The sequence below is a fragment of the Balaenoptera ricei genome, chromosome 12 (assembly GCF_028023285.1).
Source record: "Balaenoptera ricei isolate mBalRic1 chromosome 12, mBalRic1.hap2, whole genome shotgun sequence".
Taxonomy (NCBI): Eukaryota; Metazoa; Chordata; class Mammalia; order Artiodactyla; family Balaenopteridae; genus Balaenoptera; species Balaenoptera ricei.
In genome coordinates this window covers 8942498-8955334 of record NC_082650.1, presented here as the reverse complement: position 1 = coordinate 8955334, position 12837 = coordinate 8942498, and the positions used below count along the sequence as shown (strand labels likewise).

Below are 12837 nucleotides of genomic sequence, written 5' to 3'. Positions count from 1 at the left end.
TCTCACTTCATCCCAGCTTACCCTTCCCCCTCCCCGTGTCCTCAAGCCCATTCTCTACATCTGCGTCATGATTCCTGTGCTGCCCCTAGGTTCTTCATAGCCATATATATATATTTTTTTTATAGATTCCATATATATGTGTTAGCATACGGTATTTGTTTTTCTCTTTCGGACTTACTTCACTCTGTATGACAGACTCTCGGTCCATCCACCTCACTACAAATAACTCGATTTCATTTCATTTTATGGCTGAGTAATATTCCATTGTATATATGTGCCACATCTTCTTTATCCCTTCATCTGTTGATGGACACGTAGGTTGCTTCCATGTCCTGGCTATTGTAAATAGAGCTGCAATGAACATTGTGGTACATGACTCTTTGAATTATGGTTTTCTCAGGGTATATGCCCAGTAGTGGGGTTGCTGGGTCATATGGTAGTTCTATTTTTAGTTTTTTAAGGGACCTCCATACTGTTCTCCATAGTGGCTGTATCAATTTACATTCCCACCAACAGTGCAAGAGGGTTCCCTTTTCTCCACACCCTCTCCAGCATTTATTGTTTGTAGATTTTTTGATGATGGCCATTCTGACTGGTGTGAGGTGATACCTCATTGTAGTTTTGATTTGCATTTCTCTAATGTTCAGTGATGTTGAGCATTCTTTGATGTGTTTGTTGGCTGTCTGTATATCTTCTTTGGAGAAATGTCTATTTAGGTCTTCTGCCCATTTTTGGATTGGGTTGTTTGTTTTTTTGATATTGAGCTGCATGAGCTGCTTGTAAATTTTGGAGATTAGGCCTTTGTCAGTTGCTTCATTTGCCAATATTTTCTCCCATTCTGAGGGCTGTCTTTTCGTCTTGTTTATGGTTTCCATGCTGTGCAAAAGCTTTTAAGTTTCATTAGGTCCCATTTGTTTATTTTTGTTTTTATTTCCATTTCTCTAGGAGCTGGGTCAAAAAGGATCTTGCTGTGATTTACGTCATAGAGTGTTCTGCCTATGTTTTCCTCTCAAGAGTTTTATAGCGTCTGGCCTTACATTTAGGTCTTTAATTCATTTTGAGTTTATTTTTGTGTATGGTGTTAGGGAGTGTTCTAATTTCATTCTTTTACACATAGCTGTCCAGTTTTCCCAGCACCACTTATTGAAGAGGCTGTCTTTTCTCCATTGTATATTCTTGCCTCCTTTATCAAAAATAAGGTGACCATATGTGTGTGGGTTTATCTATGGGCTTTCTATCCTGTTCCGTTGATCTATATTTCTGTTTTTGTGCCAATACCATACTGTCTTGATTACTGTAGCTTTGTAGTATAGTCTGAAGTCCAGGAGCCTGATTCCTCCAGCTCCGTTTTTCTTTCTCAGAATTGCTTTGGCTATTCGGAGTCTTTTGTGTTTCCATACATACTGTGAAACATTTTGTTTTAGTTCTGTGAAAAATGCCATTGGTAGTTTGATAGGGATTGCATTGAATCTGTAGCTTGCTTTGGGTAGTATAGTCATTTTTACAATGTTGATTCTGCCAATCTAAGAACATTGTATATCTCTCCATCTGTTTGTATCATCTTTAATTTCTTTCATCAGTGTCTTATAGTTTTCTGCATACAGGTCTTTTGTCTCCTTAGGTAGGTTTACTCCTAGGTATTTTATTCTTTTTGTTACAGTGGTAAATGGGAGTGTTTCCTTAATTTCTCTTTCAGATCTTGCATCATTAGTGTATAGGAATGCAAGAGATTTCTGTGCACTAATTTTGTATCCTGCTACTTTACCAAATTCATTGATTAGCTCTAGTAGTTTTCTGTTAGCATCTTTAGGATTTTCTATGTATAGTATCATGTCATCTGCAAACAGTGACAGCTTTACTTCTTCTTTTCCGATTTGGATTCCTTTTATTTCTTTTTCTTCTCTGATTGCTGTGGCTAAAACCTCCAAAACTATGTTGAATAATAGTGGTGAGAGTGGGCAACCTTGTCTTGTTCCTGATCTTAGTGGAAATGGTTTCACTTTTTCACCACTGAGAACGATGTTGGCTGTGGGTTTATCATATATGGCCTTTATTACGTTGAGGTAAGTTCTCTCTGTGCCTACTTTCTGGAGGGTTTTTATCATAAATGGGTGTTGAATTTTGTCAAAAACTTTTTCTGCATCTATTGAGATGATCATATGGTTTTTCTCCTTCAGTTTGTTAATATGGTGTATCACATTGATTGATTTGTGTATATTGAAGAATGCTTGCATTCCTGGGATAAACCCCACTTGATCAGGGTGTATGGTCCTTTTAACGTGCTGTTTAATTCAGTTTGCTAGTATTTTGTTGAGGATTTTTGCATCTATGTTCATCAGTGATATTGGCCTGTAGTTTTCTTTCTTTGTGACATCTTTGTGTGGTTTTGGTATCAGGGTGATGGTGGCCTCGTAGAATGAGTTTGGGAGTGTTCCTCCCTCTGCTGTATTTTGGAAGAGTTTGAGAAGGATAAGTGTTAGCTCTTCTCTAAATGTTGGATAGAATTCGCCTGTGAAGCCATCTGGTCCTGGGCTTTTGTTTGTTGGAAGATTTTTAATCACAGTCTCAATTTCAGTGCTTGTGATTGGTCTGTTTATATTTTCTATTTCTTCCTGGTTCAGTCTTGGAAGGCTGTGCTTTTCAAAGAATGTGTCCATTTCTTCCAGGTTGTCCATTTTATTGGCATATAGTTGCTTGTAGTAATCTCTCATGATCCTTTGTATGTCTGCAGTGTCAGTTGCTACTTCTCCTTTTTCATTTCTAATTCTGTTGATTTGAGTCTTCTCCCTCTTTTTCTTGATGAGTCTGGCTAATAGTTTATCAATTTTGTTTATCTTCTCAAAGAACCAGCTTTTAGTTTTATTGATCTTTGCTATTGTTTCCTTCATTTCTTTTTCATTTATTTCTGATCTGATTTTTATGATTTCTTTCCTTCTGCTAACTTTGGGTTTTTTTTGTTCTTCTTTCTCTAATTGCTTTAGGTGTGTAAGGTTAGGTTGTTTATTTGAGGTGTTTCTTGTTTCTTGAGGTAGCATTGTATTGCTATAAACTTCCCTCTTAGAACTGCTTTTGCTGCATCCCATAGGTTTTGGGTCATCGTGTTTTCATTGTCATTTGTTTCTAGGTATTTTTTTATTTCCTCTTTGATTTCTTCAGTGATCTCTTGGTTATTAAGTTGTGTATTGTTTAGCCTCCATGTATTTGTATTTTTTACAATTTTTTTCCTGTAATTGATATCTAGTCTCATAGCATTGTGGTTGGAAAAGATACTTGATACAATTTCAATTTTCTTAAATTTACAAAGGTTTGATTTGTGACCCAAGATATGATCTATCCTGGAGAATGTTCTGTGAGCACTTGAGAAGAAAGTGTATTCTGTTGTTTTTGGATGGAATGTCCTATGAATATCAGTTAAGTCCATCTTGTTTAATGTGTCGTTTAAAGCTTGTGTTTCCTTATTTATTTTCATTTTGGATGATCTGTCCATTGGTGAAAGTGGGGTGTTAATATCCCCTACTATGATTGTGTTCTCAACCTGTCTTGACCTCTGCTTATCTTATAAAATGAAGGATGAGTACTTTTAGTGATTCCTGGATGCTTTCTAATTCTGGACACCAAGCTAGATGAGCCAGCTGTGCACCTTCTCTGTACCTGCACCTGAATAGCTGTGCACACAGTAGGGCAGACCTAATGCCCAGTGTGAGTGCATGGGATTAGGTCTGCCCTGTTGTGTCACCAGCTCCAAATGCACACACAGTGCCAGCCATCCTGATGTGTTTCTCTGGGCGACTCAGCTGCCTGCTCTCACAACAATCATTTCACACTGTCTTCAGTCTTTTTAAACCTCTTTTCAAAACTTCTCCCCACTTTTCTTCCTCATTCTTTTTTTTTTTTGGTGGACTATCTCTTGTAAAATTTTTTTTTTTAACATCTTCTTCCTCATTCTTAACAAATAAACCTCCCTTCCCACTTCTTAAAAAAAAAAAGAAAAGAAAAAGAGTGAACCTGGAATTCCCTAATCCTCCTGATACCGAAATTAACCTCTTCGAGTCTGCACCCACATGACTCTCCTTCCCCACCCAAACAGAAGATGCCGGTCTCCCCAGCAATGCTTGCACCCCACCCTCTCCTGCCCTTATTGGTTCTTCCATGGAAGGTAACATAGCTTTTTTGCCTTTGCTTTTAAGATTTCTCTCTTTGTCCTGGATTCTCAGCAATTTTATTATGATGTGCCTACATATAGATTTTTTTGCTTTTTTTGTTTTTGTTTTTTTTTTAAATCTTTAGGCTGAGCCACACGGCATGTGGGACTTAGTTCCCAGACCAGGGATCTAACCCGGGTCCCCTGCATTGGCAGTGCGGAGTCTTAACCACTGGACCACCAGGGAAGTCCCCATGTAGTTTTATTTTAAAATATTTTCCCTCTGGAATCTGCAGTTAAGGGATGTAACTAAAGTCATCCAGGGTCAGGACTATCACCCGAGTCTTCTTACCTCAAGTCTACTCCTTCAGGACAAGGAGCACAGCACATCATGACATAATATTGACAGAGACAACTTTTTAAATGAAAATACTTCCTGCGCTTTCTTTATTCATTTCATAAATGTTTGTTGAGGATTTACCATGAGCCAGACACTGAGCTGGCGCTGGAGATTTGATAGAGGGCAGAAACGTGCAGGGTCCCTGCTGTCCTCGAGTTCCAGCCGCATGGGAGACATGGATGTGATCGTCCTTCAGGGAGACTTGCTTTTGTTCCAGCGCACCGCCAGGGTGGAGGCCAGGAGTCTTTGCCCATCCGGTACTGAGCTCATTCAGAGCTGGGTTTCAGCCTCTGGGAGGACTGGTCCACTTCCAGGGGACTCGGACTCCCAGGAGGAAAGCCTTTGAGGGGTCCCAGCTGAGGGTCTGGACGTTTACCAGGCCCCTCCTCTGTGGTGGGCCTGAACTCCAGTTTCTTCTCTCTAGTAAGATGAAACTTCCGAAGGTGTTTTTAAGCTGCTCAGCCTCTCAGCATGGGCTTCCAACTGAGCACAGACCTTGAGGGGAAAAGCAGCCTCGAGCATCACTCTCACCTTCGTGCCTCTCCCTTTTCTCCTCAAGTTCTCTGCTCCTTCCCAGCCCCCAGCACTGGGGTTGGTCACCGTGCCGCCCAACTCCGGGGCCTCACAGCCTTTCCGTCTGCGCTGCTCACCTGCCTCGTTCAGATGCCTCAGAGGGAAACACAGCCAGGACGTCAGGCTCACCTGACTGTGCTCTTCTTTAGTGTCGGGGACCCTGGCACCCTGGCTGTCCTGGTAGCTCTACAGTGCCTTCAGACTGCTCGTCGTGCAATTCAGTTTTCTGCTTGTTCCTGGCAGAAGAGTTGGTGTAGTACAGTTTAGCCTGACGTAGCCCGGGGTGGAGTCCCGTGATGAGTGCAGGTTAATTATCAGAACTTTTAACACCTACCTTCAGCTTTTATTAAGCAGCTCATCCCTCTTGCCAAGCTTCCCTCCCCATCACCTTCTGTCTGCACTCTTTTCGTGCGGTCTCACCACTCCACGCCTTTCCGGGTGTGTGAAATTTAAAATCTGCTTCCCATCCCAGCAGTTGCATGGGTGTTGGTGGAGAACATTTTTCAGGGCCAGTGACTGGCTATGGTGAAAGTGGTTGGGTTCCTGGCATGACCTAGTTCAGGTTCGGGGCCCTCTAAGTTGTTGGTTTTGTTTTGATCCCTCTCTAGTGAGAGAGACTCGGGCTTTCTTCTTAGTTTGTTTCCAGGATGTTTTACGGTGTTGAGGAACCAGTTGGGAGAGTGGGAATCACGTCGGGTTCCCTCTGTCTATAGAGTCGTCACTGAGATTGGTGGCGTGCAAAGGGTGGCAAATACTTAAGCAAATTTAACAGTGATAAGGCGGTTCGTTCTGTCACTTGTGCTACTTCTCCACGTCACCTCAGCTTAGAGTGCCCTAACTTATGATGGTGGTTTTGTTGGTCATTCTGGGGACCCATAACAACTTAAACACAGTTTATTGTCGTCTTTGCGTATTGTACGTACTGTCGTCCATGTATGCCTCACCGTGGCCCAGCGAGAACAGCGTTAATTTCCCTCTTGGACTTGGAGCCCAGCTCCCTCTGATCCCGGCCACTCGGCCCCCCGCACCGCGCTGCTCTCCACCGGGCGCTTCCTGCCCTGGGTGTTACTATCCGCCCTTGGAGATTTATCTTTGCATAACTGCACAGGAGATAGTCCGCTTCTTCCCAAGTGGTTTGTGTTCAAGAATGAGACTGTGTAACCCGTACTGCTAGGCAAACACCGTATCTGGGCAAGACAGGCCCTTCTGAGGACTCCTTGTCTCCTTAAGACAGAGTATGTGGCAACTTATTTTGCGGAGTACAAGCTGGCTGGTGTGTTATTAACTTACCATGAGTCAGGACGCATGTTCTGTATAAATTCTGATTTATTTGCTATCTTGAAACCAGAACTGCAAAAAAATTGATTAACTGTGAAGTAACATTATATCTGTCATTCTTGATTTCAGGGAAGTTTAATTAGCATTAACAGCACTTGTACGGAGATGGGCGATTTGGACAACGCTAATGTCACTGGAGAGATAGAATTTGCCATTCGCTACTGCTTCAGAACTCATTCTTTAGAAATATGCATCAAGGCCTGTAAGAACCTTGCCTATGGGGAGGAAAAGAAGAAAAAGTGCAATCCGTAAGTTTCTTTGTCTAAGTTTTGGCATGTGGTAATAGACATATTGATTCTAAAGTTCATATGGAAAAGTAAAAGTCCAAGAATAACCAAGGTAATTGTAAAATAAATAAATAAATAAATAAAAATAAAAAGACATATTAAGAATTATCATAAAGCTTAGTAATTCAAACAATGTGTTATGGGTGCAAGGATAGACAAGGAGGTCAATAGAGCAGAATCAAAAGTCCAGATACAGATCTTAGCATACATGGGGACTTAAATGATCAAGAGGCTATTAATAATCAATGCAAAAAAGATGAACTTCAATAAATGGTGCTGGGAAATTTGATTTTCCATGTAGGAAAAATAAAATTAAAATCCTGTCTCACACAATCCATAAAGAGATTAATTTTTTTCCAGTTGGTAGATATGAAATGATGTCTCATTATTTTAACGTGCATCTCACTGATTAATAACAAAGGTGAGCAACTTTATATATATGCATTAATCACTTAAGGTACACTCCCCTTCTATGAACTCCCCATTTCATATCTTTTGTCCAATTTTCTATCGAATTGTTTGTCATTTAAAAATTTATTTACAGGAGTTTGGCTTTTTAAAAATCCATTTTCAAGACAATTCTCCGTTGGTTCTACATATTGCACATGTCTTCTCTTAGCTTTACTTGTTTTCTGACATTGTTTATGATGACTTTCCTTGTAAAGAATTTGATAATGTCCAATTTATCCTTCTTTTCCTGTAAAATGTCTGCTGTTTGAGTCTGTAGGAGATTTCCACCTGAAGGTTATAAATACATTCTTCTCTGTTTTCTTCTATTAGAGTTTTTTCCCACTTAGATCCTTTTATATTAGAGCTGGAACTGATTTTCTGTGCATGGTTTAAGGTACGGACCACATTTTGTCCTTTTTTTATCCCCCCACCATGGAACATTTTTAGCACACTCTTTTCAGGACCAGCTAGGTGAAAGGATGAAACAATCGTTGGTGAAACAATCGTTGGTCCAATCACACTCTCCTCTGCTCTGCAATCTTCAGGAGCTCCTCAGTGCCAGACAAGTTAGGTGCATTGCTGTAGCACATATGGTTCTCCGTGACAGCTTCCTCCTATATTTCTAGTCTTAACTTCTTTTTTTCCCCTATCTGTACCTTCTGCCCCGGGGAAATTGGAATAGTCACTGTTCCAAAACGATCCCCTGACTTTTACCAAATATGAGGCTTTTCTCATGTTTGTTCTGAGACTGTTTCCCCTGTGCTACTCCCGTAAGTGGAAATCACAATCCTGTCCATTCTTCAGACTCATTTCCAATCCCATCAGCTCTATTTATTCAATCCTTGACCTTCCAAGCATGTTGGGTCTCTCCCATAATTCTCTACAGGGTTTGACCTCTGGTAAGTTATTCAACCTCTCCATATCTCGGTGTCCTCACTGTCACGTGGAGGTTATATTATCACCTACTTCAAAGGATTGTTGTGTTTCCCTGAACTAGCCTGTATTAAGTCTTCAGAACAGTGTTGAGAACATAATAAACATTCAACAAATATTATTCTTAAGCGGGTGAGGTGGGAAGTGCATAGAGAAGTAGACCTAAAATCCACATAGGGGTCCCTTGAGGCTTTGGCCAAATACTAAGCTGTTCAGATACAGGACAAGATTTCATGAGGTCTGTCAGAGGATAGCTACTGGAGGGTGGCAAGCTGAATGAAAAATCTGGGAGTTGCACAGTGCTGGGAAAGATTGGTGTTTTTTTGGGTTTTTTTAAATTTAATTTTATTTTTGGCTGTGTTGGGTCTTTGTTGCTGTGCGTGGGCTTTCTCTAGTTGGGGCAAGCGGGGGCTACTCTTCGTTGTGGTGTATGGGCTTCTCACTGCAGTGGCTTCTCTTGTTGTGGACTATGGGCTCTAGGCACACGGGCTTCAGTACTTGTAGCGTGTGGGCTCAGTAATTGTGGTGCATGGGCTCAGCAGTTGTGGCTCGCGGGCTCTAGAGCGCAGGCTCAGTAGTTGTGGTGCACTGGCTTAGTTGCTCTGCGGCATGTGGGATCTTCCCAGACCAGGGATCGAACCCATGTCCCCTGCATTGGCAGGTGGATTCTTAACCGCTGTGCCACCAGGGAAGTCCCAAGATTGGCGTTCTGACCAGCCAAAGTGGAGTGGGGCATTGAGTGGACCCCAGAAAAGAAAAGCTTAGTAGTAGGGCTTCTCTAACCCACCCTAACTAAGCAAAATCAATCCTTGATAGGATCAAACTGAGTTTCCAGTAAGTGAAATGCCTGCTAGAACAAAACTCAATACTTTGTAAAGGAAACACATGGTCAAGAGAGGATTCTGAAAGATGGCAGAGTAGGAGGCCTTAGGAATCCATCTCCCCCTGTAGACAACTGCACTGGCAGAATCTGTCTGATGGAACTGTTTTGGAATTCTGGAGTCTTTTGAAGGCTTTTGACTTCCAGGGAGAGTCTTGGATGGTAAATTGAGATTAATGTCAGTCAATTCCAGCTCTTAGCGCAGTATTAGCTACCCATCCACCCTATGCCCAACCCCTTGGCGGGCAGCTGTGCATATGTTCCTAGAGCAGCTTGAACGCAGCTTGAACACAGCTTGTAGGAGCCAGAGTGGGCAAAGGATCCTGTCCTCCAAATATCAGGGACCTGTTCTCTGAATGCTGGCTCTGATCACAGAGGTACCAAAAATAAAAGACAGGCAGCCGTTGTTGTTCCACCTCCCCCCATTGTTGCAATCCCCTCCTCCTTGGGCTGAAGTGATTTACAAAGTATTTAAAGGGCCAGTGCCCTTATTTGTCTCCCTTCTTCATTTTTCTCTTTTTCCCCTTCTTGGGAACCAGATACTAAAGACCAGGACATTGAAGAGTAACTGTATATACAAGGAAAATTAAAAAGTGACCGCACATGCCCAGGGAAAGGTTCAGATTCAGAAAAGATCTGAGAATATCTTAATTTTACACTTCAGGCTGATCCTTGGCACAGAGACAGTCTGCATCAATAAATTTATGAAAAACGCAATTAAAAAACCAATAACAAAAAACAGCAAACCCTGGGGAAGGGGGAGAATCTGATTTCCAGAGTTAACATATTATTAGACACATGTCCAGTGTTCAACAAAAAAATCACAAGGCATATAAAGAAACAGGAAAGTATGGCTCATTCAAAGGGAAAAAATAAATCAACAGAAACTGTCCCTGAAAGAAATCTATCTGATGGTAGGTTTACTAGACAAAGACTTTAAAACAACTGTTTTAAGGATGCTCAAAGAACTAATGAAAGATGTGGAGAAAGTCAAGAAAATGATGTATGAACAAAACAGAAATATCAATAAAGAGATAGAAAACCTTAAACAACAACAAAATATTTACTGGAGGGATTCAAAGGTAGGTATGAGCAGGTAAAAGAAAGAATAGGTGGGCTTCCCTGGTGGCACAGTGGTTAAGAATCCACCTGCCAATGCAGGGGACATGGGTTCAAGCCCTGGTCTGGGAAGATCCCACATGCCACGGAGCAACTAAGCCCCTGTGCCACAACTACTGAGCCTGCGCTCTAGAGCCCGCAAACCACAACTACTGAAGCCCATGCACCTAGAGCCCATGCTCCACAACAAGAGAAGCCACCACAATGAGAAGCCCTCGCACCACAACGAAGAGTAGCCCCGCTCACCGCAACTAGAGAAGAGCCCATGCACAGCAACGAAGACCAACGCAGCCAAAAATAAATAAATAAAATAAATAAATTTAAAAAAAGAAGAAAGAATAGGTGAACTTGAAGAGAGGATGATGGAAATTACTGAGTCTGAGGAACAGAAAGAAAAAAGATTAAAGAAAAGCAAACAGAGCCTAAAGGACCTTCTGGACACCATTAAGTGGACCAACATACGCAACATATGTCCCAGAAGGAGAAGAGAGACAGCAAGGGGCAGAGAGAATACTCGAAGAAATAATGGCTGAAAACTACCCCAATTTGGTGAAAGACGTGAATATAAACATCAAAGAAGCTCTTTGAACTCCAAGTATGATGAACTCAAAGACACCCACACTGAGACACATTATAAACCAACATTTGAAAGACAAAGACAAAGAATCTCGAAAGCAGCAAGAAAGTGAATCGTCATGTACTAGGGAGCCTCAATAAGATTATCAGCAGATTTCCCATCAGAAACTTTAGAGGCCAGAAGGCAGTGAGTCAATATATTCAAGGTGCTAAAAGGAAAAACAAACAAACAAAAAAACACAGCACAACTGTTCTTCAAAAGTGAGGGAGAAATTACAACATCCTCAGCTAAACAAAAGGTGACAGAGTGTATGAAATGACACTAGACAGTAACTTAAGACGTGAAAAAATAAAGATCTCAATAAAGGCAAACACACTAGCAATTATAAAAGCAAGTATTATTGTAACAGTGGTAAGTAATTCCACTTTTTTTTATATGACTTAGGACATTTTAAAAGATTATTGGTCTCTTATTGTCATTTTGGTTTGTAACTCCACACTTTGTTTTCAACATAATTTAAGAGACTAATGCATTTAAAAGAATTCTTACTTTGTGTTTTTGGTCACACATATATACAGATGTATTTTTGTGACATCAGCAGTGGAAAGAGGTGAGGATGGAACTGAGAAGGAGTAGAGTTCTTGTATGTTACTGAGGCTAAGATGGTATAAATTCAAATTAGAGTTTATAACTTTAGAATATTAAATGTAATCCCCTTGGTAGCCACAGGGAAAAGAGCTATAGAACAAAAACCAAACCAAAACAAAACAAATGAGAAAGGAATTTAAATATTTCACCACAGAAAATCAACTAAACACAAAAGAATACAGTAAGGCAGAAAGTGAGGGACAGAAAAGCTATAAGGCAAAAGAAACAGCAAATGACAGAATTAAGTACTTCTTATCAGTAGTTAATTTGAATACAAATGAATTTGACTCTCCAGTCAAAAGACAGAAATTGGCAGAATGGATAAAAACATGAGATCCAACTATATGCCATCTACAAGAGACTCACTTGAGATCCAGAGACACAAATGGAAGATATTCCATGCAGATGGTCACCAAGAGTGAGCAAGGTGGCTGTACCAGTATCAGGCAAAATAGGCTTTAAGTCAAAAAAGCTTACAAAAGATAAAGGACATTCTGTATTAATAATAGGTTCAATACAGCAAGATGATACAACAATTACAAATGTCTGTGTACCTAATAACAGACCATCAAGATACAAGAAGCAAAAACTGACGGAACTGAAGGGAGAAATAGTTCTACAATAATAGTTGGAAATGTCAATACTCCACTCTCAGTAACAGATAGGACATCCAGACAGAGGATAAGAAAGGAAATAGAGGACTTAACGACTAGATACACGGGCGTGTATTTTATTGTAATGCTTTAAGCTATACAGGTATATTTTATATCTCCTGTTTTACATGTGTGAGGTCTCGTAATGGTCAACAATTTCAGAGTCAATGAACAATGAGGTATTGGTGACAATGAGCCTTGAGTACTTTTCTAAGACGTTTGCTGAAAGCGGGGAAGAGGCCTGAGACTGGGGCTCCAGGGGAAACCCAGGTGGAGGGAGGGTTCCTGCTCTTCATTGCTTTGAGAAAGTTGAGCCTGTTTCTAGCCTGTAGGTATAGGACCTGGGCAAGTGGTGTCACTGCATCAGTAAAGCTGCTGGAAGAGCCAGGAAGGGCATTCTTGGAACCTGAGTGGAGGGATCGGCCTGGGACGGAGCTTCATGGAGTGGGCAGGGGGCAGTGCGGGGCTGGCCTTGGTCAGGCGTCCTCGGCTGGCGTGGCCTCCAGACCCAGGGAGAGGGCTCGGGAACACCAGTCCTCAGCAGGCAGGACACAGTGTCTGAGGCCACACAGGGAAAACCAAAGTGTGAGGCATACACTTTCCATTTCAACTTTTTTTCTTGCGGGTTGGGGAGAAGAGGTACGTGGAGGGAGGACAAGCTGGCACACAGCCTCGGCGTCCAGGTGGGTTAGAAATCTGCCACCCACAGAGCCCTGGGAGCCTCTGGTTCCCTGGTCGTCACCCAGTGACAGGTGATGGAGTGTGGTGAGCGATCCAGATTCCAGGAGTAGGGCGTGAGGGGAAAGCAGGGGAGCTTCACACCCCCAGGAACATTCCC

General features: G+C 41.6%; 1 protein-coding gene and 1 non-coding gene across 6 annotated transcripts in view; one reads left to right on the top strand and one right to left on the bottom strand.

The window, feature by feature from the left end:
- SYTL3 (synaptotagmin like 3) overlaps nucleotides 1-12837 on the top strand; it is an 81342-nt gene that overhangs the window by 59096 nt on the left and 9409 nt on the right. For all 5 annotated transcript variants that reach the window (XM_059941872.1, XM_059941871.1, XM_059941868.1 and 2 more), the window contains one exon: nucleotides 6522-6700. In XM_059941872.1, coding sequence (XP_059797855.1) covers nucleotides 6522-6700 — 179 coding nt within the window. The remainder of the gene's footprint in view (nucleotides 1-6521; nucleotides 6701-12837) is intronic.
- On the bottom strand, nucleotides 4316-4388 carry TRNAG-GCC (transfer RNA glycine (anticodon GCC)). Its single transcript has one exon. It is a non-coding gene; the product is annotated as a tRNA-Gly (tRNA).